This window comes from Leucopleurus acutus (assembly GCF_964270905.1).
Source record: "Leucopleurus acutus genome assembly, chromosome: 2".
NCBI classification, from domain to species: domain Eukaryota; kingdom Metazoa; phylum Chordata; class Mammalia; order Artiodactyla; family Delphinidae; genus Leucopleurus; species Leucopleurus acutus.
In genome coordinates, this window is record NC_139143.1 from 22,930,023 (window position 1) to 22,957,871 (window position 27,849).

General features: G+C 42.5%; 1 protein-coding gene across 2 annotated transcripts; it reads right to left on the minus strand.

Moving 5' to 3' along the window:
* Positions 1-27,073, minus strand: LBR (lamin B receptor). Of its 2 annotated transcripts, XM_082865215.1 has the most exons (14): positions 26,996-27,073; positions 21,943-22,120; positions 20,128-20,343; positions 18,068-18,151; positions 17,618-17,810; positions 16,110-16,306; positions 14,160-14,214; positions 11,094-11,285; positions 10,246-10,349; positions 9,212-9,337; positions 6,037-6,205; positions 3,193-3,273; positions 2,973-3,095; positions 1-2,235 (listed from the first exon to the last, which is right to left on the minus strand). In XM_082865215.1, exons 2-14 carry the CDS (start codon positions 22,105-22,107, stop codon positions 2,075-2,077), a joined length of 1,866 nt encoding a protein of 621 aa, XP_082721341.1. In that variant the 5' UTR covers positions 22,108-22,120; positions 26,996-27,073; the 3' UTR covers positions 1-2,074. The 2 variants fall into 2 exon arrangements, with proteins under 2 accessions (XP_082721341.1, XP_082721340.1); XM_082865214.1 differs by lacking the exon at positions 26,996-27,073 and having other exon boundaries at positions 21,943-22,228.
* Positions 27,074-27,849: the final 776 nt, after the last annotated feature.

The window sequence follows — 27,849 nt, forward strand, 5'->3', positions numbered from 1 at the left end:
CTAAATCCATGACCACTGTCTGGGAGTTGGGAACCCTCCACTAACCCCTTTCAAGCTCCAACTTCTGACAGCCTCAATGCAAACAGCAGTTTGCCAGGGGTCCCAGTTTGCCTTGTGGTCCAGGAGGGTCCCAAAGGATCCTAGAAAAAAACAGGGGTTGGGTGGGGAGTGGTAATCTAAGGGCTCCTGTTTTGGTCCCAATGATCCCAGAGTTACAGGCCAAAAAAAAAAAAAAAAAAAAAGACTCCAAAGTGATCAAAGCAACATCTTATTTTCAACTTTATTTCCAACTTAAAACTTCATTATAAAACTTGTCGAATAAACATGTCAAAAACAAAATTAAAAACAAATTGTAGCTGATATCCAGAAACTGCAGCACTGTGTTGGAAACAGCTCTTTTCTCATTACCAAGGAAAGAATTAAAGGTCCTTCTTCCTCCCCTAAAGCTTCATTGGTGACTCTAGTATAGAATAGGCTGGGACGCCATTTTTTGATGCCAGGAGAGAAGCATTAAAAAACTGCTTGCATACATCAGTACTAATAAAATACTGAAAATTTCACCAAAACGATGTTTAAAGACTAAAGGATGCGGAATGTTCTTCATGATCACATTAACGTAAGTTCTGTTATATACACTTCGAACTGCAGCGTAGAACAAAACACTGCATATCTAAATGGCTCATATGTAAAATGTATAATTAAAAACCCAAACATATACACTATATTTATTAGATTCCCCTATGTTTAAGATTCTGGAGAACAATTTAACTCTGAATACGAAACCTTAGTGAATTTGCTACTGTTCCATTATAGGACAATTAATAATGAGACTGTATCAACTGAAGTAGAATCTAATGGCTAAAGCTACCTTATGCACAGCTATTAAACTAAAAGAAATGATTTTAAACTATTCCCTTAAATTGTATTTAGATAAATAGATTTCTAAAGATGAATACAACACTCCTTTACAGGGAGTAGAGTTGTAAATGTAAAGGCTACGCAAAATACAGTATAAACTGCCTGAACTAACAGTAGCAAAAACACAGTTTAATTTAAAAAGTCAAAAACATATAAAAATATTAGCCTTTCAGAAATGGCAAATTTTCAAACACCACTCTGTGTAAAAATGTTTAAATAGTGATGTTATTCCAAAAATATATATTTATTCTATTTTTCTATTCGCAACAGTTTATAAAGGCAAACAAACACCTGCGGTTGAGGTAGCAAAGCCAAATTCACGAACTTTGGATTAGGAAAAATACCCTTCCTACTCTTAACAGCATCTTTCATACAATATTAAATGAGTTCCACTTCTTTCAAAATGTTTAATTCGCATGTCGTACTTTACAAAACTTAATTTAAAATACTGCAAATGTTTGTTAAAAAGATACTTAGTCCCGAAAATTATTTCACATTCAAAATACTATACAGAAAAATCTGAAGTCCCCATATATTACATAAAAGCTATGTATTTACAGTTTCAAATGCAGTTTTACAAGTTGAGGTTAACCAAACCTCTACTAATGGTCTTCATTAAACAGTGTCCACTATCAATCATCCTCCTTCCCGTACAGCACTGAACAGAGAGGACCAGTTTTTACTTTCAAATCACATAGCTAGTAAATGATTTAATTTAAAGGGAAACAAATTCTATTCTCTTAATGCAATAAAACATAAACGTACTTTAAAATGTAACTGTTTTCATTTAAGAAAAACCAACTGGACAAAGGAATCAAACTTTGAAAGGTAATCAAAAACCCTAAACATCAACAGTATTCAGTGCATTTGTAAGACTATTTTCTGTTTTCAGATTTTTAAGGATTGAAAATTTCCTATTAGAATGCAAATTCTAACATCTTTATTTATATTTTCCTTATGTTAATTGTTATGATTTAATAAAAATGAACACAGCTACATTAAAAGACTTACTACTTGGCTCTATAGTCCTGCCTCAAAAAGAAAGAGAAACATAAAGATCCTGTCAGTGCAACGAAAGGTTCATTTTGGGTTTTTTTCCTTTTTTTGCCAATGGAACCAAAACTGCAGGAGCATTTAGACAGCGCCTAGACCAGAATCAGTAGATGTATGGGAATATGCGGTACGGGACGCGCTGGCAGTACTTCTCCCACGCCAGGCCGTACTTCTTCCTACAGTGGCGTTCATCGCGAGCCTCCCGGTGCACCAGCAAAATGGTGAAATAAATCACGTAGAAATAAGGAAGAATGTGATTGAAACCTGGGGACAGCAACAGTAAATAGTACTAGGTATTTTTATTATCACTACACAACTACACAGTATTGTTTCCTGCTGGTCCGCAAATCGTCTAAAAATGGACCATCCCGTTACTTCATTTTCTCCAATGGGGGAAACAACTACACCGGTTCATAAATTCCCACTAGTGTGTGGCAGGAGGTAGTATTTGAATTAAAAGCTATTCAGAGAACAGTGATTAATCCACCCTAACAATCCTTCAAAATCAGAACCTCTGTATTTAAAGCAAATCTCCCCGTTTCCTCCCCGCCAGTGCTCAGGAAGAGGACGGCAGGCCACCCGTGAGGGGCAGGGTGGGCAGGGCAGACAGCACTGCAGGGTATGGGCTGACACTAACACAAACAAAACAGAGTGTGCCTTTTCTTCTTCTTAAGAACCGGAGTTTTTCAGAATCTACGTACACTGAGTCACAAATAGAAAGTTAATTTCTACATATTCTTCTTAGAAAAAAAGCTACCAGGCACAGCTTAAAACTTAAAATTTTGCTTGCAGAAGTTTAGACTCAAACTTCAGGCTCGGTGAATTCCTAATTACCCTCAGACGCTGGATGAATGAGGTGCTGGATACCGAAAAGCGCATACACCCAGATGGGGAACGGGCAACCCAAACCTCCAACAGGCGACACCCAGACCCAACGAGCACACACACATCCTATGGTGGCCGGAGAAAGAGTCAAATCAGTTCTCTTCTTAAACGCTTACCACATGGGAGGGACCATGCCAGGGCCATGATGAGATCACCCAAGTAATTGGGATGGCGAACAAAACCCCACCATCCAGAAACGAGAAGACTTTTTCCTGTTGAAGTATGAATGGTCTTTAAATCTATACAAAAATAAAAATACATTTTTAATGATCTCTAGACAAACAGACATAAAATCTTTATGTGGTATAAATACTATAAATATACACCAATACTTACGTGCAAGCTTTGGATCAGAGGGATTTTTCCGGAATGCATTTTTCTGAGAATTTGCACATCGGAAGATTACAAATCCACACACTGTAATTTTTTAAAAATTTCATTTGTTAACAATTTAGCTTTAATCTTTATTTAAAAGCATCTGTAATCTCATTTAGAAATTATTCCTGTGCTCCAAGGAAATTTGCAAAGTACAGAATAGCTTGATTTCTTAACAATTCAAAACCTCTCAATCTTAGAAGGTCAAAAGAAGATATGGTCCCGATATCTCACTATCGTACAGCTTTCATCATCTACCTTGAAGGCAAAACTAACATATATAGTTACATCCATGAATAAAATCTAATGCAGCCCACATTACAATAAAATCAATACTGGAGTTCATCTGTTAGTTATGATGCCTACTGGCCACAACATGAATGCTTTATTAATAAAACTATAGCTCAGAATCTGCACCAGAACAACTTGCACATAAATATATGCCGAATCCCACTGTAAGCCTCCAAGTTGGTGGCTTTATTTCAAATTCCGAAATGTCAAAATTAAGAGGCCCTGACATATCACTATTTATTATCAGTCCTCAATGAAGTAGTAAGAAATAACTCTACTCCCTATTTTTAGCTTAACTGTAAAATATACATATCCTGTCTTGAATAACACACAGGCACGTTTAACCAAACCAATGAAGAAACTAAATCTTAATTTCAACCAATAGCTTGAATTTCTTCTTCTACCATAAATACTGATTAGTGTAGCAAAACTAGCAATATTTGGAGTCCAGTGCTAATTTTCCCTGCCCTCCCTCTGGCGGAGGTGTTTAACCAACAGTGAAACGAAAGAAAAGCCATCCTGAAGCTAACCAACGAGCACCCGGCCAAAGTGTTCTCCTCGCTCGTCTCCAGCATCCACCCTGGCCAAGTGGTTCCCTCTCCAATATATCTACCTCCCCATTCCACTTTTCCCCACTGCACCATATCCTCCAATAGGTTTACACTGATGTTCCCCCAGAGAGACGCACTCTCTACCTTAAACTCCCATCATATTCGGTCTGTAAGTCCCTCCTCTAGACTCTTCCTACTACTCAATGCAGTGTCTGAGCGTCTTATTTCTCCTGCTAGAATGCAAGCTCTAGGAAGGCAAGACCAACCTCCCTACTTTTTAAGGTGCTACCAGAAAAGGCAGGCACTCAACAGAAAAAATGAATCATTACTAAGACAATAAAATTTTAAATGAACTTATTATTTTAAACTAAATTTAATAAATTTTAAAACCAAATGGTTTGTTTAAAATTATGTTTAAAGAACCACTGAGAACCCAAGAAGGAAACATCCATTCTCTTTGTAAGATGCAAGAATCTTTTTATTACTCAACTCATCCATCACAGATTACTTCAAACCTGAGCCAATCATGGCCATTTAAAAGGGCATGCTAATCACTAATCACTAGAGAAATGCAAATCAAAACTACAAGGAGGTGTCACCTCACACCAGTCAGAATGGCCATCATCAAAAAATCTACAAACAATAAATGCTGGAGAGGGTGCGGAGAAAAGGGAACACTCTTGCACTGTTGGTGGGAATGTAAGTTGATACAGCCACTCTGGAGAACAGTATGGAGGTAACTTAAAAAACTAAAAATAGAACTACCGTATGACCCAGCAATCCCACCACTGGGCATATACCCTGAGAAAACCATAATTCAAAAAGAGTCATGTACCACAATGTTCACTGCAGTTCTATTTACAATAGCCAGGACATGGAAGCAACCTAAGTGTCCATCGACAGATGAATGGGTAAAGAAGATAGGGCACATATACAAAATGGAATATTACTCAGCCATAAAAAGAAACGAAAATGAACTATTTGTAGTGAGGTGGATGGACCTAGAGTCTGTCATACAGAGTGAAGTAAGTCAGAAAGAGAAAAACAAATACCGTATGCTAACACATGTATAATCTACAAAAAAAGATGGTTCGGATGAACCTAGGGGCAGGGCAGGAATAAAGACGCAGACATAGAGAATGGACTTGAGGACATGGGGAGGGGGAAGGGTAAGCTGGGACAAAGTGAGAGAGTGGCATGGACATATATACACTACCAAATGTAAAACAGACAGCTAGTGGGAAGCAGCCGCATAGCACAGGGAGATCAGCTCGGTGCTTTGTGACCACCTAGAGGGGTGGGATAGGGAGGGTGGGAGAGAGATGCAAGAGGGAGGGGTATGGGGATATATGTATACGTATAGCTGATTCACTTTGTTATACAGCAGAAACTAACACAACATTGTAAAGCAATTATACTCCAATAAAGATGTTAAAAAAAAAAAAGGTCCAGGAAAGACTAAAATGCAATCCTGATTTTCCAAAAGAGCTCAAGGATCAGAGAAAACAACCAACCTGTACAAGAATACACAGCTAGTGTCAAAGCTAGCATCGAGCCCCATTCTCCAGATGCCTTCTGCTACCTAAGGTGATATCTTATTATGTCTGTGTCTTCTGTTCTTCCCTCCCATCATCCTTGTTTTTCTCAGTCACCTCATTCTGATAAGATCTGTAGTTGTGTCCTATTGCTAGATAGCTGTTCCCAGTGTATAACAGCATTTTCTTGTACATAACTCTGCCATATGTGTCCCTTTTATAAACATGAACTTGGTTACTTAGTACTTAATTGGGTTGTTGGGACTAAGTGGTTATTTATCCATTTATTATAATAAAAAGAGCCATTCAGACTTGAAAAAAATAAACAAAAAATAAACAAAAGGGCACACTATAAATATGCAGATCCACAGCACAGCAGACTCAGCACACACAATATTTACTACACAGAGACCGAAGTTAATACTCACGTTTCAGAGCAATGATTAGAGAAGCCATTGGCCAAGACAGTTCATTTGGATGGCTGACTAAATAAAAGGCTTGGAAGCTGTAGATAAACGGAACCCACACTAGATCTCCAAAAGCCAGCATGAATCCAAATCCATCATGGATAATGTCCATGGTTGTCAGCAGGGCTTCCTGTAAGGGTATGGAGGGGGGAAATTTTTTTTTAAACTTTGGGGGACAAAAGCTTCAATGTTTAAAGTATTCAAGTAAAGTTCTAGTTTACAGTCAAATTTATAAAGGGCTAAGGGAAAGTACACCAACCAAAACCGTTTTAAAGTGGGAGTGGGCATCTGGTTCCCTTGGCACGTGTATCATTCTGTTCTTCTCCTGTCGCTCTACCCTCTCCCTCCGCGATCCTGAAACAACAGAGCTGCCAACGCCCCTGTGCCTCCATGCCTCTGCCTGGAACACCCCGCTCCAGCTTCAGCTGAAGCCTCGCCCATGCTGCTTTCCTCAACCCTCCCCCTAGACAAGGCACTTCTCAGATGCCACCACCCACCACCTGCTGAAGCCTGGAGCGACCGTGTGACTGTCCTGTAAATAAGCGACTCTCGCCACTAGACTAGAAGATGGAAGGCTGGGAGCATGGGTTTCCACCTGCCACCCCTGCACCCAGCACACACGCACCAACCTAACTTCTGATAGCAATCTGGCTTTTCATGTAGCTTTTCCACGCTACCTGGCAACATGGGAAAATGCCTGCCTCGCTGCTCAGGGAAAATCAGGACCTGAACGCACTCTCGTGTGGATTTGGTCAGCGCAAGCCAGCAGCCAGATCCCCTGGACCAGAACCTGCAGGCCCGGCTCTGGAAGTGGAGTCGGCCCTGCCCAAGGGCATCTCCAATCTGCCTCTGACACCAGCACTCCCCGCTGACTAGAAAAATTAGCAAGTATAAGTAAGCTCTGCTGAAGAATCAAACCAACACGGACCTACTGTATAGCACAGGGAACATCCCTATATGCGAAAAGATCCTAAAAAAGAATGAATATACGTATAGCTGAATCACTTTGCGGCACACCTGAAACTAACCCAACATTGTAAATCAACTCTACTCCAATAAAATTAAAATTTAAAAAATAATCAATATTCTAGGTTAAAGAAAAAGCGTGATAATCTCCAAAACGCATTTTTTTCCCAGAAAGCAAGCAAAAGGACCATGGAACAGAAAAATGGATGCAACAACTCCAGGCCCTTTGGGTCACCCTCTAGTGAAGAGCGCCTATTCTTACGCACACGGGAACAGGTACAAGAGCAGACCAGTGACGACGACAGGGCACACGGGAGTGGGCAGTGAGCGAGGGACAAGGTGGAAGCTGCTGGCGCCAGCAGGGGCAGAACCCTCAGCCCTACCCAGTTCCTGGGGCCTCAGGGGATTTGCCGGACAGCCAGCGGAGGCTCACAGGAAGGGTCATTTAAGTTCACATTCTCCACTTTCTAAGGTGCGGCACATCAACACGCAGAAGAATTCCTAGCACCCAATCTAATAAGAAAAGTATTAAGCATCTACTAATTGCCCGAAAGTGTGCCAGATACTGAAGAAAATCGTAAAATCAAGTCCCTTCTTCAAGAAGCCTACTATACTCTGGCTGAGATACTGCTAACATATTTAAAAAAATAACTTCCCAACTTTAATCCACCACCCCTGGTGAAAAACTGCCTTAACAGTTTGGCCTTAAAATACAAACATTTTCTGTTAATTAACAGAAATCAATGTTTGTTTAAATCTCTAGAAAATGTGAATTTCTAAGTCACTTCAAAAGTGACTACTACCATGATACGACAGAAAACGAGAAGGAAGAATTACTCACCACTGAAAAGCTTCCAGACAGGAAGTTAAAAAAAAAAATCTCTGAGGTGATAAAGCGACAGAGGAAATATCATCTGACTTGTAAAATGTAACCTACCATCTTCTTAGGAACCCTTTATTACATAATCAAAGAAAGACCTACAACTGGCAAGACTAAATGCATTTACAAGAATTGTTGTTTTTTTTTTTAAATTTCAAAAGCATGTTTAATTTTGAGTAGACTTGGAATTTTCAAAGGACTCTGTATCAGATGCTCCCACAATCTCTGCAGCTTCTAAGGCTGGGCCCAGGTCTGTGTTCAGTGGCAGGAGCTCAACAAGAATCCAAATGTGGCTACCTGCACTCGAGGTCTGTTCACCTCAAAGAGGTCCTAATCTCCTCCCAAAGAAAAGGAAGGTTATCAATAAATCAATATCAAGCTTTTAAAGTCATTTTGACTGAATATGACCAAATAAGACAGCTTTACAAAAACACCTTAAAGGAGATGGACCTTCTCTCAAAATGTCAACAGACTGCCAAGAGAATTTATTTTGTAACATTATGACATAGGGCTACCAATTTCGTTTTTCAAACTGAAAGAAAACTCAACTTGGAATTTGGAGGAGATGATGACAAAGATAACAGTAAATGATAAAACAGTTGTAAAATAGACCCAAGGAAGAAATTAATTTCAAGAGGAATATAGTTAGGTGAGACCGAGATTAGCAAACATTTACCAGTCTTCAAGTAGCGGAAAAAACTGATGATGTATCAACGTATGAGAAAAGCCAAGTGTTAGGAAATTAGCTTTATTTAAACTGTTTTCCTCAATGTATCATGATTTCTGGTTTTATATCCATCTAATCAGAGCTACTCTTTTATTCTGAAACACCAACAATAAAACATCTCCCCCTTTATTTAAGAACTATAAAGGGCAATCTGATTAGTCCAAAGAACACTATCTTAACTCGATGATAATCTGTCCATCCATTTTCATCTGATAGAATCATTAAGAAATTAATGTTCATTAATTCATATAAATAAAGTTTTATTTATATGAATCGGTCACACCCACAAAGCCAAGATCCACAGATCTTAAATATTTAGCACCTGACAGAGCAGCTGACATACACGGAAGTATCACCAAAGTTCTCGACACCTACCCACTGTCAGCACTCACTGTGTGTCAGCTCAATGCATCACATGGATCCACAACTCATTTAATCCTCACAAGCCTTGCAGGCAGGTTATATTCTCCTCACTTTGTGTGGAAGAAGCTGAGGCTCAGACGGGTCAGGTCAATCACCCACACTCAACGCCATCTGACTCCAAAGCTCTTAAAATTAATTACCTCATTCCAGAGAGCATCCACCACATACAAGAGCTGGAAACTGTTGACCAAAATCATTGCTAAGGATGGAACAGTGCGATGCTGTAGCTTCATCTCAGCCAAAAGCATCACCAGGTTAATGACCACCTGAAATAAAAGGGGCAGGTATAGTTTCTACAGAGAGAAAGGTGGTAACTTCCCAGCTGAGAAAGCTGCAGACACCACCTTACCGAGAAGCCACCATCAGTGATAAGACATATCAACCTCAGGAGTCCCTTGATAAGATTTACTGAGATGGACACTTATTCTGTGGTGTTCTTGCCAAAGACGTATAACTCACTCCAATCATGAGAAAACACTGGACTAACCCAAACTGAAGGACACTCTTACAAAATAACTGACCAGTATCTTCAAAAGTGTCCAGGTCATGAGAGACAAGGAAAGACTAGCAACTGTTACAGACTAGAGGAGACTAAGGCCAAATAACAAATAAATGCACTGTCGGACCCTGAAGAGGATTCTGGAACAGGAAAAGGCCAACAGCATGAAACATTGGTGAAACTCAAATAAGGTCCAGGGATTTAATTAATACTACTGTAACAATGTTAATTTGTGGGGGGGTTTTTTAATTGCTGTTTTTTATAACTATACTATGGTTCTGCCAGATGTTAATTAACATTGGGGAGAGTGGTATGAAGGAACTCTTTATTTTTGCAAGTCGAACAAGTCTAAAATTAAGTCAAAATACATTTTTTTAAAGGGGAGGAAAATACATTTTTTCTTAATTCATACACTATTATTTTCCTACATAAACATAAACTGATATAATCAAAATAAAACAAACTCTTTTAATGTTTAATAACCTGTAACAGGGCATCTTATCCCTCTGGACTATATTTACAGCAAGAAAATATTTTAAGTAGACAGATTTATGCAATGCTGTGATTATTCCTAAAAACATACCACCCACAGCTTACTTTAACATTGTCTACAATCCTTTCCAAATGCAAGACTAATTTGTACTACTGAACTGAAGTTTAAAAAAAAAGACATACCCATCCAATCAATCCGGGGCGCAATTCACAGAAGTATTTGAGATCAAAAGTACCGATCCGAGGATTTAACTCACGGCCAATGAAGAAATCATAGACAGCATTTCCTATGAAGGGAAAAGTCCTTATCCAAACAGTATTCCAAACCCAATTATGAGGCTTTAAAATTGCACTGCTGTCCACTCTCCAGGGTCACAATTCAATCACCTCCAGGAGCCTGGCAAACAGCCAGAGAGGAAAGGCATGGTGGTGAGAGCCAAGAGGGGCCGTGAGGACACAGGGGGCAGGGGATGCTGGCCCCATCTGGAAACATCCATTGCTATAGGCATGGGGCCTATGGGGCCAGATTCCTAGATTTTGGGGGAACCAGAGCTTTTTTAAATGTAGACTCACCATTTTAAAAATAAGCCACTTAATTTTTTTTAATGTTTAAGTACTTTAGGTTAGAATCAACCAATTTGTAATCTCTATTATTTGTTGGTTGTTTTTTTTTAAAAGGATGTTTACTATTTTGGACAAAAAATATTTGTCCTAAATTGTTATAATACTAATGTTACTAAAATGCTGTAAGTTGTTCACATGTCTTACTGTCATCAAGTGACTAAAAAAGGAAGAAGAAACAAATAGGAAAACACAAGGGGAAAAAGTCAGATTTTCTTCCTTTTATTTTTCTCTAAATTTTTTCACCTTTTCTTTTTTTTTTTTCCTGTTTCTCTTCATCTCTCATAAACTGAAGCGAGAAGAGAATTCTATGAAAGCCTAGAAACAGATGCTGAGGGGCCAGTGGGGTGAGGGTGTGGAGAGGCATTTGTGGGAGGCGTTTGTGGGACCCACGTTCTAACACTGCTCACCAGAGCTGGCCGGCGACAGTTCATCCCGGGGCGCTTTCAAAGCCCTGGCGTAGAGATAAACACTCAAGACCACAGAAAAAACGGTGGCCGCAAGTGCACACTGAAGGAAATGACTGTACACATAATAAAGCTCTACATCCCAGAAGAGAGATGCTCCGACGAGTACAGATGTCAGGATAAAAGCGTAGAATCCTTAAAAAAAGGGGGGGGGGAGGGCAAAAAATTAATGTTAACCCAGAGTTCACATTGGATTTACACCATTATAAAATAATACAACATTATTTTGTAAAATCTTAGTTTCATTATTCAGGCTACACACACACAAATATATGAACAAGCAGTGCCCCTGAGGTTAGCAGTCTTCAATACAGATGCTGTATCTCGCACACAATTTGTGAAATATTCTCATACTTAAGTTATTATTTTTCATTGCGAACAGTCATCTGCTTTTAATGAAGAGAGAGCTGAAAAGAAGTGCACAGAAATTCACTATTAAAAAGCTGAAAAGAACCTCAAAATTCACATAATCCAAACCCCTGAGGCCAAAGTCAAATGGCTAATTATTGACAGAGCTGGGCCAAACACACAGTTTAAAGCCTTTAGGGCAATGTTGGTGGTTATAAATTATAAACATTTTTACCCGAAATAACTTATCAATAAGGGTTTCAAAGGATCCTGGTTGTACTCTACCTCCCAAACAGAGACCTCAAGACCCTGCCCTCAAAGAAGAGGCCACAACCCAAATGTTCCCCAGGGCCAGGCAGGAGACTGAGGGGACCAGCCGAGTGGGGACGTCAGGGAGGGACTGCCAGGCCCACAGATGTTCATTCCAAAGTCAGAAGCACCCACGAGGCCCCGCAGGAGGAGCTCCTGTTCCGAGCTAGCCCTGTGGCTCAACAGACAGAAGCTGAGTGTACTGGCTGCTTCTTCTTTGGACCCAAGAAACAGTTTTCCTTTCAGGAGCTGAGTGCCTGCAAAAACTGTTCTCTGAGTAAGCAGTCAAATCACATTTGGATAAAAACAGTCTAACACAGAAAAGACGTAGGTGTTATTTCTGTAAGAATTCTAAAACCAAAGCTTTTGTAAAGTCAAATGGTCATCTCTAATTTATTATTTAAGTCCACATTTTCCACAGTGTCAGGTTTACTCCAAAGAGTAACTTTTAACTTTTTAAACTTTTTCTTTAACTTTGTAAAGCATTCATTTAATGCTCATAAAATTTACGAATATTAAAGAAAAAGAATGGTAGATGAAGCAGTTTCTTGCTCTCTAGCCTACGTGGATTAAATTATTCAAAATGTCTCAGGACTCTCCTTAGTTGATGATGGTAAAATCTCGTAACACTAGAACCAGAGTGACGAGGAAAGTTTCAAAGGAAGGATCAAGCAACTAGTTCAGCCACTGCCTGCTTGTTCGACAGCTCCGAGCCCAGTACTACTGTTCTCAGCCTCTGAGTGAGCCACGCCCTCAAAGGGAAGCAAAAACAGAAAAGAAGAGCACTTGGACGAGAAGTAAGTGGGTACCTAGAGAGAAGCCCGCAAAACACGAACAGCGACAGACCTGAGGCCCAAAGGGAACACCCCACCCCTCCCCAGACTTGGCCTCACTGAGGCCGCAAGGCGCAGGAGAGAGGGTGTGTTGGAGATTCTAAACCTGGTTCCAGCAGCAAGGAATCTGGTAAAAGTAAACAAAGTATCTGACAGTAGCGGCAAGTCAGTGCTAAGCATCTACCAGGGGTCAGGCGCGGAGCTAGGTTCAACGCCTTACCCACTTGGCACAAGAGGCAGTCATCTAAAACACCTCTGGCTTCCCTTTTAGAGCCCAGTCGAGTGATTTCAGATACAGTGGATGCTAGATGAGTCACTGAAAAAAGTATCTACAGTTCGAAAGGTGAGAAGTGATAGGATTAAAACAGGCCAAGAATTAAAATTTACAGTATAGGGCTTCCCTGGTGGCACAGTGGTTGAGAGTCCGCCTGCCGATGCAGGGGACGCGGGTTCGTGCCCCGGTCCGGGAAGATCCCACATGCCGTGGAGCAGCTGGGCCTGTGAGCCATGGCCGCCGAGCCTGCACGTCCGGAGCCACAACAGTGAGAGGCCCACGTACAGCAAAAAAAAAAATTTACAGTATAATTCCCAAGAAAAGGAAAACAGTCCACCCAATCTAGTTAAAATGGAAAATCATTTAAGGATAACTACACTATACACGTATTTCTTAAAAGCAGGTTAACTGTACTTTATCAAAGTCTTCACGTGCCAAAGGTGGACTGTTCCTCTTACTCAGCACACACTCCTACCCCAGGAGGTGCCCACGTCAGGAGGGACAATGCCCACCCACTTCTTGAGACGCTCATCGAGACTTCCACTCCATCCACTCAGGGCTCCTACCAACAAGCGCCTCCTACAGGCCAGTCCCTATGCTGGTACCACAAAGGGTACCACAATGAACACAGCCAAGTCCCTGCCCACGAGCCACCTTCTAGTGGGGAGACCCCAGTGAAGAGACAAGTACACTGATGTCAGGAAGACCTGTCATAGAGGAAAATAAAGCAGGGTAAAGGAAAGAAAGGGATCGGAGGGCTCCTCTGAGCAGAGACACGTCAGGGATGAGGCAGCCGACACTTTGGGGGAAAGTTTTCCAGGCAAAAGCACTGAGAATGTAGCCTAGAGACGGCCCGGAGGCTGGTGGCTGGAGCAAAAGGGCAAGAGCTCCGGAGGGCAGGAGTGGCCAGGAAGCCCACATCAGTGCAGAACTTAGGCCATGGGGATGACTCAGGATGATAAGATACACAGTCAAAATTGCTTCAATGAGCGATAAATGCTATTAAGAAAATAAAACTGGAGAGTGGAAAACAGTGACTGAGTGGCTTGTTACTTAACATGGCATAATTCTGACGTATCGGCTGCAGGTGCGAGCAGTTTACTTGCATGCTCTTCTGACTACTGAGAGAAATTTACCATTTCCTCCTCTGGCATAATCAGCTTTGACAGTTTAAAGAGTACAGCACCCAAAAGTCTGAGCTATCGAGTCATCAATTTGAGTCTTGGAGAAAAAAAAAAAAATCACCATTTAATCTGTACTTGAGTCTTCTTCCATCAGTAAGAGGCGTTCCTTCTACAACCTTAAAAGAAAAGGTTTTCTTTTTAATTTAAAATTTTAAAAGCACAACACTTTACCATGATATACATGTCTTGTAAAATCTCCTAAATTTCAACATGCCCGAGAAGGAGGATCATCTTTTAGTAGGAAACTTTAGTAACAAGTCTCAAAAATCTTCATGGCACTCCCTTAAGTAAAGTAATTCCACCTTCAGGAATTTATCTCAAATACAAATCTAGTAATGACTTCTCCGTGTACTGAGACTATTGCCATAGCCACTCTCCCCCAATGATCCCATGTCCCACCACAAGACTAGACGTGTTTTCAAAAACCTGTACATCTAGTCGATCTCTAGCTCAAAACTCTTCAATGACTCCCCACTGCTTACAAAGCAGAATACAACTCCACTATCTCACGTTGGTGTCATCCTTTCAATCGGGTTCAACCCCACTTACCCAATCCCAAGGCCCATGTGCTATTTGATGATACAGACTCATATACTTACTTGCTCTGCTATTTATACATATACGCTCACTTAGTTATTCAATCATTTCATGTGATTCTTTTATCTCCGATAAGAGACCGAGAGCATGTCCACTGGACCATTTCATCTCTTCATTTGGATGACCCACAGCATCCCCATAAAAAAGGTACTCAAGAAACACACTACTTGAACAGGATGAGTTAAGAGAAGAAGTCCACCTGCCCAATGGCAGCTACATTTTACTCCCCAAAATAACTATTCAGAAATAGTGCAATTCATTATAAATTGTAAAATACTAATATGGTATCACTTGTCTTGGGCCAAACTACTTTACCCTTTCATTAGCTATGAAAGGGAACCCAGGAGAAATGTAGTATCTGTCTGAGATTATAGGATTAGCAAAACCCCACAGGCTAATTTCAAATGATCCTTATCTATTAAAGGTATCTAACAACTACTGCGTTGGGTTTTAGTCTGTGGGGAAAAAATAGATATATAGCTATCTATATATATAGATATAGATGCAGACATATATATATATTTTAACCATCAAAACTGCTTTTCTCAATAAATATTACCTAGTTTGAACTAGCTTTACCTGAGTTTATCTGAATTTGTGATTTTTTACTTTAGAGCCTTATCACAAAAATACCTGAAGGTTCACATCACAAGAATCCTCGCTAGAGCCAATGTTATGGTGAGGTTCCAAAGTATTTCAAGTCTGCAGCTCTATCCTCCTATCACTGGCATTTGCCACTCCTAATAAAACTGATCCTTTGGTTTACAGACAGTTGGCAAACTTGCAAAGCTCTAAGAACAAGATCTTTAAATGAATTATTTATTGATTAGGGAATCTCATGTTCTTTTAAATATATCCAAGTAGAGTATTCTAATGAAAGAAGAAAAAACTACACTTAGCAATGAGGACCAGTTTTAAAGACACTGCATGAGTCTGAAAAGAACATTCAATGGTCCAGACAACAAATTTCTGAAAGAGATGAAAATCAGAAACTCATCATATTAAAAAAAAAAAAAAAAAAGTAAAAGATACAGACTAAAGTCCATTGAGCTCAGTATCTTATCAACTGGTAATTTAAAATTCTGCATCTGAAATGACATATAGTGAGAGGGAATTTTTTTTTCCCAGCCACCTCTACCATTAGTCAGGCTATTTTGAAAAATGGCTTATTCTTCTCTATTTGGTTTGGGAAGATACACAAGAACCCTCAATCAGATTCTTTAAGTTTCGCTTAATAAGTATGTGTTACAGAATACAAGAGTAAACGCTTAACAAACTAAAACTAAGTAAGTCTGGGTAGTTATGACCAAGGACAGCTTTTAACCTTAAAACTACTATAAATGTCTTTATATAAACATGGGAGCGAGGGGAAGAAAATCTCATAATACCATACGCCCCACCAACAAACGCTTACCTTCCCAATCGGCAGTAAGTAGAACAGAGCCTGAAGGAAAAACCAGAGGAGGTAGGCCCCAAATACCCTGGTTTCCCATAGATCGTACAAAGCTGGCAGAGGCGGCGGAAAATTCAGAAGACTGGGCTCTTCCTGTTTACACATCAACAGCAACAGGAAGAGGAAAGCAGGCAGGCCAAGCGTGATGAGAAAAACACCTGCAAATAATCAGTGAACATTCAAGGCTCTAATTTCAATCCAGGTTATTTTATTTTATTTTTTTCAAAACTCACTTGAATTTCTAAGGTCGAAACTCAAGTCTGGCTAGCTGTTTGAAACCAATTTCTAATGCATCATTAGAAAGTCTTAACTCTACCTGTCACATCCTGTGGGAAAGCAACCACAGGCATGAAGGTAGTAAAACAGCAAATGCCCAGCACTGGAGAGCTAAATTCCACCTCGGAAACCAAGCTCTAAAACACTGAAAATCCAACCACTACGGGAGCAAACATGTTGAAACTCCAGCAAACTGAGGAGTGGAACATCTAAAAACTATCGGTCTCATCTTTAAAGAACAAAAAACTTTATACCCCTAAGTTTCTCACAATTAAAATAGTATCACATTCACGTTACATGTGCGCAGACTTTTAAGCGATGCTGGGCACCATCTTTAACAGATTCAGTTAGCCAAGAGTTATCAATTACAAAATACAAAGCAGTTAAGCCATGCAGGGTTTTGAACCATTTAACCAAGAAGTACTTCCTTTTCCTAAGTCACAAGACCTCACCAGCTCCACCCACTTAATAACTCCAAGCCTCTGAATGCTTCAGATCTTTGACCCTCAAGAGCAACCTGTCTAACAGGTAGTGTAGACACCACGAAGCCACTGGATGCATGCAGCTTATTCCCAGTGCTACTGCCAAGCCAGGCCCTGTCACTGAGATCTGATTATTAGCAGATTTCCCCGTCACGAATAGCTGACCGTCCTTCCTATATACAACAGTCATACCAACCTTCCTTTCATCACTTCTTTGCACTTCTTTGCTCAAAACCTATTAAAAGATTGCTAAAGGGCTTCCCTGGTGGCGCAGTGGTTGAGAGTCCGCCTGCCGATGCGGGGGACACGGGTTCGTGCCCCAGTCCGGGAAGATCCCACATGCCGCGGAGCGGCTGGGCCCGTGAGCCATGGCCGCTGAGCCTGCGCGTCCGGAGCCTGTGCTCCGCAACGGGAGAGGCCGCAGCAGTGAGAGGCCCGCGTACCGAAAAAAAAAAAAAAAAAAGATTGCTAGAAGTTGTAAATATAGCCACAGTGGCACCCTTTCTACTCCATGATAACCCTCAAAAATGCTCCTACTCAGGCCTTTGCACCTGCTGTCCCTTCTGACTGGAAACTCTTCCCCAGGCTCCCACCTGGCTCACTACCTGGCCGCCTTCAGATTTCTTCAGAGAAAGCCCTTTCCTGCTCACTTTATCGCAACCAGCGTTCGCCCACCCTGCCTGCCCTCCCTAGGCCGGTTCTGATGCCTACCAGGTACTCCTCCAAATTCTAAGTCCTTCTGCTGTGTGGCTGTCACTTCAAAGGTTCTCAACGACGTAGGTCCTTTTGTAACAATTTTTTCTTCCTTTGAATCTATTTCTTTTAATTTGACCTCTTCTCTTCGTGGATGAAGGCTATACTGTGTAAGTATATAACTACTCTCTTGTGACAAAGGGAATTTTTCCTATTTAAAAAATAAAAAGTATTAAATATCTGTAGTCAGTAAGTATCATTAATGCTACCACATTAAGTAATTCAGCATCTTAGTATAGCCATATACACTAATAAGAATAAATTTGTTAAATTATACTCAGTCTTAATTTAAGAACAGAATCTTAGAAAAGATTCTAAGAAAAATTATGGTTTTCAATGTGCTTCTTTAGAGAAAGTCACTTTAACAAGGAAAAAAATTACCTGAGAGGAAAATGAACCCCTCTGTACCTGCGTGTTTTTGTGAGGTATGTCATTCCTCTCTATGTGCTCAGGCTCCCCGTTATATCTGTTGATGCTATTTCCAAATGGCTTCTAAATTGAAGAATATAAAACATTTTAACCGTAAGAATGATAACTTAGTAAAAAGGTACATGATGGTAAAAGTTCAGTACTGTGAAACCAAGTAATAAAACCAACCAAAGATTTTCACAGCCGTGATGCTGAAGAATTTCAGCCCACTTTTTAAAAAAATGAAATGGAATAAAATTGATTCGAATTTCCTAATCTTCAAAAGATTGGCTCTTACAGTAGAGGTTTCCACATAAGATCTTCCATCTTTTAAACAAAATTAGACTAAATCTTATAATTTCACTGTTCGATAACAGATGCTCTAATAACATTCACTATGAGAGGTAGATACAGTAAAAATTGGTAAATCAGCTCATTAACTGGTTAAAAAAAAAAGAAGAAAAGACATTCACGGCCCCCAAACAGCTTAATAACAGGAAATTAAGAAATAGTGGCTACTTATGGAGTATTACTAGTAACCTACAAACTGCCTACTTTCTGAATTTCATCTGCCTTATTTCTATTTAACCTTACATTTTCTCTTCCTAATGTCTCCTTTCTCAATTCAGTCTCTTTCCTTGAATGTCATTCTCTTCAAGCAGTGGAGGGAATTTCTTGCTGACCGTAGGAAGGACTTTCGCTTACAAAACATTTTCCAGGCAATGTATGGCTGAAATAGGTCACTTTGCTCCTTTAAAGTCACTGACAGATTAATTAAAAAGAAAAATATATCTTTTGGGAGGCCAGCTGTCGAAAGATGGCATTAATATAGTATCAAGTTCTAGCTCAAATCAAGGTCTAACTGAGCAGTGACAGACAGCATTCAACATATACTAAGTTTACCAAAGTGCCAACGAGCCACTTAGCAGCAAACGGACCCACCTAAAAACTACACTCTCGGTTTTTCAAAGGTCCAACGTGTAATCCACAGCAACCACAAATGTAATCCTGTAACATAGCTAGTCAGCTGACCCTGAACCGTACTGACTGAAAATTGACGGGGTATTCACACAGTGAGGCAAGGTACTGCAAAGATCACAATTAGGAGTCCAAAAGAATAAGGATGATGTGATGTCAAGCTACGTGCAGGGCTTCGCTGGTGGCGCAGTGGTTGGGAGTCCGCCTGCTGATGCAGGGGATGCGGGTTTGTGCCCCGGTCCGGGAAGATCCCACATGCCACGGAGCGGCTGGGCCCGTGAGCCATGGCCGCTGAGCCTGCGCGTCCGGAGCCTGTGCTCCGCAACGGGAGAGGCCACAACAGTGAGAGGCCCGCGTACCGCAAAAAAAAAAAAAAAAAAAAAAAAAAGTGATGCAGGAAAATACAACACAGAAGGTTATGCCCAACATCTTAAAATTTAAAAATCTGTCTACAAAACACTATGTAATAATCCAGTGTTTTAAGGTTATCAAAAATCTGTACATTTTATCCAGAAAAGAGGTAACAGTAAGTGAACAGAATAAACAATGACCTTTCTTCAATTCTGTTTATTTATTATTTCAATTTGGTCTACTATCTAAAATGTTCATTGTGCAAGGTCCTCCAGGCTCTGCACACCCTACCTAATATTTCCAACCTTGAACTCTGAAAGTAAATTCCATTAAAAGTATCATCTCTGAATAGGGAAAGCAATCAAGTACAATGATACTAAGACAGCAAGAATATGTTTTTATAAGATACAGTTATGTCTCATTATTTTCTACATGAACTTTTATTCACTATAAAAACTATTCAGTTCAGTCTACAATCTACATCTATTTCAAATTTAAACACTGCTTTTTTTAGGAAAAAACCCACAATATTAAATTGCACTCATAACTTAAAAATGTTCTTTTTCATGGTATTTAAAAGCATTATACCTTCTATTCTTCCAAACATTCATTTGTTAATGTAATCTTTTATATTATTAACTACAAATCACTTGAGTACACATAAAGGGGAAGACATGATTTGGGCAGATTAAACACTGTGGTAAGGTTGGAGATCTCCCAAACACACGTACCAATACCAGTGGAGTCAGTTTAACTTCCAATATTTCCTTCCTTGCTTCCTTCTTTGCTTCCTTAATGTCAGCCTGGTGCGAAGCTGAGACGGATGGGCGGGAACCTTTTGGGGGCCGGCCAGGGGATCGGGAGCGCGACCTGGAGCGGCTCCCTCTGCGTCTGGAGGGAGAACTGGAAGTTGAGCCACTTTTCCTTTGCCTGAAGGAGGTTAAAGGCTAGAGGGAGGAGAAAAGGCAGAGCTTCACCATAAGTCATAACACACGCAGACCCACACTGCCAGAGGGCAGCAACGGCAATGACTGCACCAGTGACTCTAAAAGCACCCTGGGAACTCATGGGATCTGAGCATCCATCAGACGAGGCCAATAACAGCTTCAGCTATAATGACCCGTCTCTCCTGAGACCAAAGCAGCCTTTCCACCCCTAACTCTTCTTTGAAGGTATTGCCAGGAAATGAATGTTCTAAACCAAGCAGCTGTGCATTTTCCTAATAACATATATAAGAGATACAAATAACATTGATTAAAACTGAGATGATAGGACAAAAAAAAAATTAGCACACAAACAATAACAAGAAAATTCATCTCAGTTTCACTCTGAATAAAACACGATCAGATCTTGAAAACGAGTCCAAGACCGGGTTACACAGCAATGTTCTACCCTGCCCTCACCTACTCCGAATATTTCCAGGAACCTAGACCTGAGGAAGGCAAACTAACCCCCAGCCCAAATCCCTCCCACCCAGTATGGGTGGCACAGGAGCGAAGAATGGCTTTACAGTTCTCAGATGACTGCAAACAAAATCAAAAGAAGAATGAAACTTGGTGGCATGTGAGAATCATCTGAACTTCAAATTTCAGTGTCCATGAATAAAATTGCATGGGGACACAGCCATGTCCACAGTTGCTCCTGCAGTGCACGCACTATATGTACAAGTCCTTTTACTCAAAAATGTTGCCAACCCCTGGTCTAGAGCACTCAGACTGTGATCCACAGGCTGCGGGCTCAAGAACTGTTCGTTACTGATCTGCAGCAAGGAATGAAACTGAGAAGAGATGGGCAGCAATTTTTATAGCATTTTGACAAAGCAATTTTATGTCTATTGAATCTGACAGTGAAAAGTTAGGGTTTTATTTTGTACCTTTTTTTCCCCCCCATTTGCCTAGTAATTACGGTATGTTACGTAAATACTTCTATACCATGGACCAGATATTTGCAAGCTCAGGTCCTCACCAGATAGGTTGAGAAGCCTTGGACTCAAATCTAATTAATGTCACTCTCCTGATTGAATCCTCGGTGTCTGGGATGAAGCCCAAACCCCTCCAGTTCTGGCTCCTTCTTACCCCTCCTCCGGCCCTCGCCCACCACACCCTTTCAGCATTGGTCGTCTGTGACTCCCGACCCAAGCCTTTGGCATGCTGTCCGCTGTGGAAGTCCCCCCACCCCATCACCTGAGTTTTCCCTATCTGTCCTCAGCACTCAGCTCTGAAAGCCTTCCCCAAAACCCAGTGCCCTTCCCTACCCTTGATGTGCTCCAACGCCACGCATGACAAACTGTCACAGAATGACAGAGTGCATTAAACCAGGGAGAGGACGATGTAAGTGTCTGACTTCAGCAGACTGACAGCTTCTTAGCAACAGGGCACTGTGCCTCATTCATACATTCCCAAAGCCAAAAAACAGGATCTGACCTAAAGCAGGAGAGTGACCCTACGCCTGCAGAGAGCCAGACCTGACTGCTCTAAAGCTTAAAAACCACACCTACAGTGATTTCCCAACTATTATAAACATGCTCTGTAAACCAGAGTGCTTACCTTGATATCACTCTCTTTCAATTCAAGTTCAGTTCCATCTTTGTATCTTACGTTGTAAAGCTGGGAGTTGCTGTCATGGCTCAGAATTTCTACTTCATAATAAAGTGAACTCCCGGGCCACCGACCTCTTACCACCTCACCATCGGCAAATTTCCTACTTGGCATTTTGAAAATCAGTCTGAATAGTTTAAAAAAAAAAAAATTAGAGTCAGCGCATACACACTTACATTTGTCTTTTTTCATAGATTAAACGCTAAAGTACAACTTTCCAAAATGTTTAACTGGTCAAGACTTTCAGGCTACAAGAGCCTCTAGAGGTGAGGGTGAACAACTCCTATTTTAAAGGTGAGAAAACTGAAGCTTAAAGATGTTAACTGTTTTGTTCAAGGGCATAGAAACAGATGGCATGAAGAGGCAGAGTCAGGACATAGAGGTTGTTCCTTCTGCTACACCATATCTCATTGGGAATCACTTTATACAGCCACTGTACACGGAAGTGGCACTAAGGATTAAATATGACAAAACATAAAGGCTCCAAATGATGTGCACCATGCAAAACGCTACCCACCTACAGTAACTATACTTCTTTAATTAATAAGGCACAATCTCACAAAGGACACACCTTTTCTGATTGATAACTCTGCAGATACAGTAGTCCCCTCCTTATCCAAGAGGGATATATTCTAAGACCCCCAGGCATCCCTAGTGGATGCCTGAAACCACAGATAGTACAGAGTCCCGTACATACTGTGTTTTTTCCTATACATACATACCTATGATAAAGTTTAATTTATAAATTAGGCACCGTAAGAGGTTAACAACAATAACTAATAATAAAACAATTATAACAATATACTTTAATAAAAGTTATATGAAGGTGGTCGGTCCCTCTCTCAAAATACCTTAAAGGCACAAATTTAATGCCTTTTCCATCTTAACTAAGCACTTAACCACACACTGTGGCCGTAACTTGCAGTTTGAGGTACAACAGCGAAACTAGCAGGAATTTCTGTTTCCTTCTTCACAATTTCACAGACAGAAGATTCGTTCTTACCATAGGTCTCAGCAACCTCAGCATAGGATTTTTTTTCTTTCCCTATCAAGCCAAGAATTGTCACCTTTTCCCTTAAAGGAAGCACTTTACAGCTTCTCTTTGGCATATCTGAATTGCCAGCGTCACTACTCTTGTGCTTTGAGGCCATTATTAAGTAAAATAAGGGTCACTTGAACACAAGCAGTGTGATACCTCGACAGATTACCGAGATGGCTACTAAGTGACTAATGGGCAAGATGCGCTGGACAAAGGGACGATTCACATCCCAGGCTGGATGGAGAGGGACAGCCCAAGATTTCGTCCCGCTACTCAGAGTGGCACACAATTTAAAACTTATGAACTATTTATTTCTGGAATTCTCCATTTAATATTATTGGACCGCAGGTGACCACCTCAGAAAGTGAAACTGCAGATAAGGGGGGATGACTGTAGTCTTACAAAAGCTTTAAAGATGTATTATCTAATTTTTAACAAATTACCTTTACTAAAAACAGTAAACTAGGCAACAGATGGGGAAAATCAAGGCTGTGTAATTAGCATTACTATAACCTACCAACAGGGAGAACAATATAACTCCAAATCTAAAATGAATAGCAAATTTGGGGTTTTCACCAAGCTTTCAAGTCTTACAGCTGAAGTCTCAAATGCCTACCAAGTAACTGCCAACCACATACGTGGGCCAGCATCCTAGCTCTTTTTTCAAAAGCCTACAGCAGACATCAACCCCCAGTTATAACCCTCTTCTCCACTGAACCAAAACGTGGCCCATGAAGCCTGGTATGAAAACAACACTCTAAGAAGCCACAGGCAATCTGCAGCAATTGTCACTTACATGAGGCCTGTTTTTCAAACATCAACTGACTGCTGGGTGCTTCAAGCTCTTAGGTAGTAATGTTTCTCCCTCCTCGGACCAGCAGATTCATCTTTCCACAGGACAAAACCAGCGCCTGCCGACAGCTCCAACACCAACTGAACTAGCTGGGCCTCGTCTAAGAAGGAGACAGGAGGACCCAAAAATCTCTCCTTACAGTCACCCTCATCCCACCAACTAAGCAATTCCCGAAACATCCTCTGGGCATATAAAGATACGATCCTCACCCGGCTCCTGTCAACAAAAACAACACTTGAGAACTTCTGAAGACTCTCCAGAGTTAAGAAAGGAGAAAGATTACCACACCCCTCTTGAGAAAAAGTCTTTCCCAAGCACCACATTTCTTCACTGTTAATCGCCTGAGGAAAAAACTTCACAAGCTTCACTTGCTTAGATAGATAGGAGCTAGGTCAGTAGATGAAAGAAAACACAGAGACTTAGGTGGTGATCAGAGGATGTCAGTCCATTTACACATTAGGTACAAGAGATGGCTTTCTTCCCAAACCTACCTGAGAGAGCATCACTGTGGTAATGAGAAGGTTTGGGCTGGGCGGGGGGCGGGGGGGGGGGGTCGGACCCCAGACACTCTGGGAATGAAGTCACACTTGGCTGAGGAGTCACGTGAGGGGCACTTGGGAAGCAGAGGGCGGTAGACACCTTGGGACCCGGAGTAGGGGCACAAAAAAGGAAGGTGACAACAGCAAGTTTTGCCTATTTCAACATTTAGCTCTGAGCCTCCAAACACTAAGAAAGAGGAAGGAAATGTGCCCTCCTCTCGTGCCCCCTCCTTCTCCTCGGACCCCCTAAAATCAAACCACTGCTATTAGTACTAGTTCTCTGACATTGGTCAACCAGGGTGAGCAGAAGGCAATTACATCTTTCTACGTGAAGATGCCATCCGAGTTTCAAACAACTCTTTGTAAACTTTTGAAACACAGGCCCTCAGGACTCGGGAGCCACCTGGATTTTTTAAAAGGCCCTTGAGCAGATTCTGTCCTTTTTGGAAAATTCATTTATTGGCATCTTTCCGTTGTACCTATTTTACGCCACACACACAGTATCTGTGCAATACTGGACACAGGTCAATGCCAAAGAGGTTTTTCTGCTATCAATTAAATATTTGGGGTTAAACAAATTAAGATAGCTGGTGGATATCTGTTAGGTCTCTAAACATTTTTAAAAAAAGAGTTAGGAATTAGGACTCGATAACGATCTTTCATATAATGGCTGAAAAAAAGAAAAAATAGGAACAAACCAGCACGCTCCTTCGGAGACCACTATCTCACACACAAATGTTCCAAAAGGCGAAACTACCAACATTATGTGCACCTCCACTTTGCACAAGATCCACACACAAGTGTCACACAGTGCATCACATCCTAATTCTGCAGGAGTGAATTAGCCAGGTAGGACAGAAAAGCCCCAGGACATTTGCGCACATCGCTATGCTCACCTGATGGAGTCAAAACACACAGGGATCAGCCTCCCTCAGAAGCGAGGTTTTAGCCAAGTAGGTTGGCAAAGAAAGATTTTGTTTACTGAGCACAATGTCTCCATTCCCCATTAGCAGTGGAAACATGGGGACCCTCAGGCTTTTCTCTATTAAGCCACAACATGCTTGCTAACTTCAGTGGCAATTGGCACTGGAATCCCCACACGTATCAGCTCCAATATGTTACTGTTTATCAGCACAACTGAATGTGCTATTCTCTGATGATCGCAGTGTTACAGAGGCCTTTGGTCATCTTTCCTCACTTTCCCAAGTTAGTCTAAACGTGGCAGAGAAAGGGAAGCTCAAATGAAGTTTGACAGCTTCCCTCTTCAACACCTGGGCCCAAGGCTGGCCTGGCAGGCAAAACCCAAACGGGAACCCCTGGCCTACCTCCTGCCCCTGTCGCAGAAAGCAGAAGAAACGCCACCTTCTTGGCTGTAGGGGCGGCACGGCCTGACTTCTCCCCTAAGCAATATAAAGAACTGAAGGTAACAATAATTCCCCTCCTACTCACTCTCTTCCCTCCTCCCTAGACAGCTCTCAGAAACTAAACTTAAACTGGACTTGGTGCCCAGTCTAAATTAGCGCGCGCGCGCACGCACGCACGCACGCACACACACACACACACACACCCCCTTTCCTCCACGGCAGTTGCTACAAAGTGTAATTACAGATTTGCACGTATTTATTTGCAAGGTCCCTGAGGGCTGGGACCAGGAGCGTGTATCTACCTGGGCTCCGGCCGGGTGCATGCCCGCCACAGCCCGTGAGCAAGCTCGCTCGCTCCAGGCTGAACCCTTGCACTGTCCACGCGCTGTCCAATATATCTACTGGGTCGTTCTGAATATCCACAGCCTGACTCCCGACCAGACCGTGCAATCATTTTGATGGAACCGCCTGGAACCAGGCCCTCTGCCATCAAGCGCTAAGTGTCCCTTGCGAGTGTCGGAAGGTGTCATTACGAAGAATGTTTTTAAAGCCTTTAAAAAGATGAAAAAGTAGGATCGAGCTTTAGCTGGAGTACGCAAACCTGCCTAAGTACCCGTTTCTTGAGTGTGCGGAAACACCGGGCGAGGGAATGCAACGCGCGCAGCCAGCACTGGAGAATAGCCGAACAGAGACCGCCACGACCCTCAAGGCCAGTGACAACCAGCGAGAATTAAAGGCAACTTTGCAACCCCACTTCCCCGTCCGCCAGGCTGCCGCGCCTTTTCTGCCTCCCCGGGAGCAGGGCCCACCAAGCCACCCGCTAATCTGTCAAAAAGGCGCTCGGAGCCGGCTTGGGAGGGCTGGTGCTGCAGGGCGGGGACAAAGGGACCGGGGTGGGTCACCCACCCACTCATCCTCCCCAGCCAACATCATTTTACACCGACGCGGCGCGTCCAAAATGGAGGGAAACGTCTGCAATTTAAAACCGCAGCTCCATTTCCGCAGCTGGCCGGGCCGGACGCACCTTCAGCCTCGCCAGCAGCGGCCCGGACCGACTCGGAGAAGGGGAGGGCGAGGCCGCGGCACCAGGCCCGGCGCCCAGGAACCCCGGTCCACCCGCCGCGCCCGCCCCGCCCGCCCTGCGGGCCTCCCCCCGGCCTCTCGGAGACTGCGCCGTGGGGAGCGGGGCGTGGGTACGGGCGCTCACCTGCTCCGGACTCCGGCGGGAACACGAACAGCTCCGGGAGAGTTGCTGAGCAGCTACCCGGCGGCGGTTCCGCGCGCGCGACACTGCCGGCTCTCGCGCTCTCGCGCCCCGCGGTCCCGCAGCCCGGGCGCGCGCCCCCCGGCCCCGCCCTCTCCTCGTCCCGCCCCCCAGTTGGCTTCCCAGGGCTCCCATTGGCCCCTCGGCCTTTTGAATAGTGCCCGGCGCTGTCGATTGGTTTTGAGACATGGCGCGTCCGCCCGCCCCGCCCCACTCCGCGTCAAGGCCCGCGATGGGGGAACAGGATCCTCGCGGGTCTAGCCGTGGTGCGGCCCAGAAGGCATATTTGAGCGGGCCTTATCTCAGCCGCCCAGGCACATTTCTAGCCCGCTGACCGCGTGCGTTCCCCGCCCTTTCCCTCCCGGCACTCGCCACAGTTGTCTTGCGATGCACAGTAGGGAAATTGGTGTGTGAAGTGGCTTGGCGAGAGATATAAAAGGGCTATAAAGTAAATTTGCGTAGTGATAACTAAAGATCAATTGACCGAGACCGAAAGTACTTCTTGCTAAAACACTATTACCGCTCTCCTTACCGTGTTTAAAAAAACCCCCAAAAACCAGAAGACTCCAGGCCAAGCAGTGGCTACAAAGGCAATCTGGGGCTCCTTTGTCTTGGCGATGGCTGCACGTCGGTAGAAACTGACCTGGACCGCAGCTTGGGGGCAGTGGGGCCAGTGGGTGGGAGGGGGTTGGTAAAGAATGTCCAAGGATTCCCTACAGCTCGCAGCGTTCCTAGGCCGACCGCTGTGAGGAGGGGGATTAACATTAAGTGGAGGTCCTGCAGAGATATGGTAGAAG

Bases quoted from the DNA above. Each gene is read 5' to 3' on its own strand.
- LBR (XM_082865214.1), bottom strand. From the start codon at position 22,185: ATGAAAAAAGACAAATGTAAGTGTGTATGCGCTGACTCTAATTTTTTT. The intron at 14,215-16,109 runs GTAAGCGTTTGT...TTTTCTTTTAAG, and splicing joins ACTTACTGCCGATTGGGAAG to GTTGTAGAAGGAACGCCTCT. The intron at 6,206-9,211 runs GTAATTAATTTT...ATACCCTTACAG, and splicing joins TGGATGCTCTCTGGAATGAG to GAAGCCCTGCTGACAACCAT.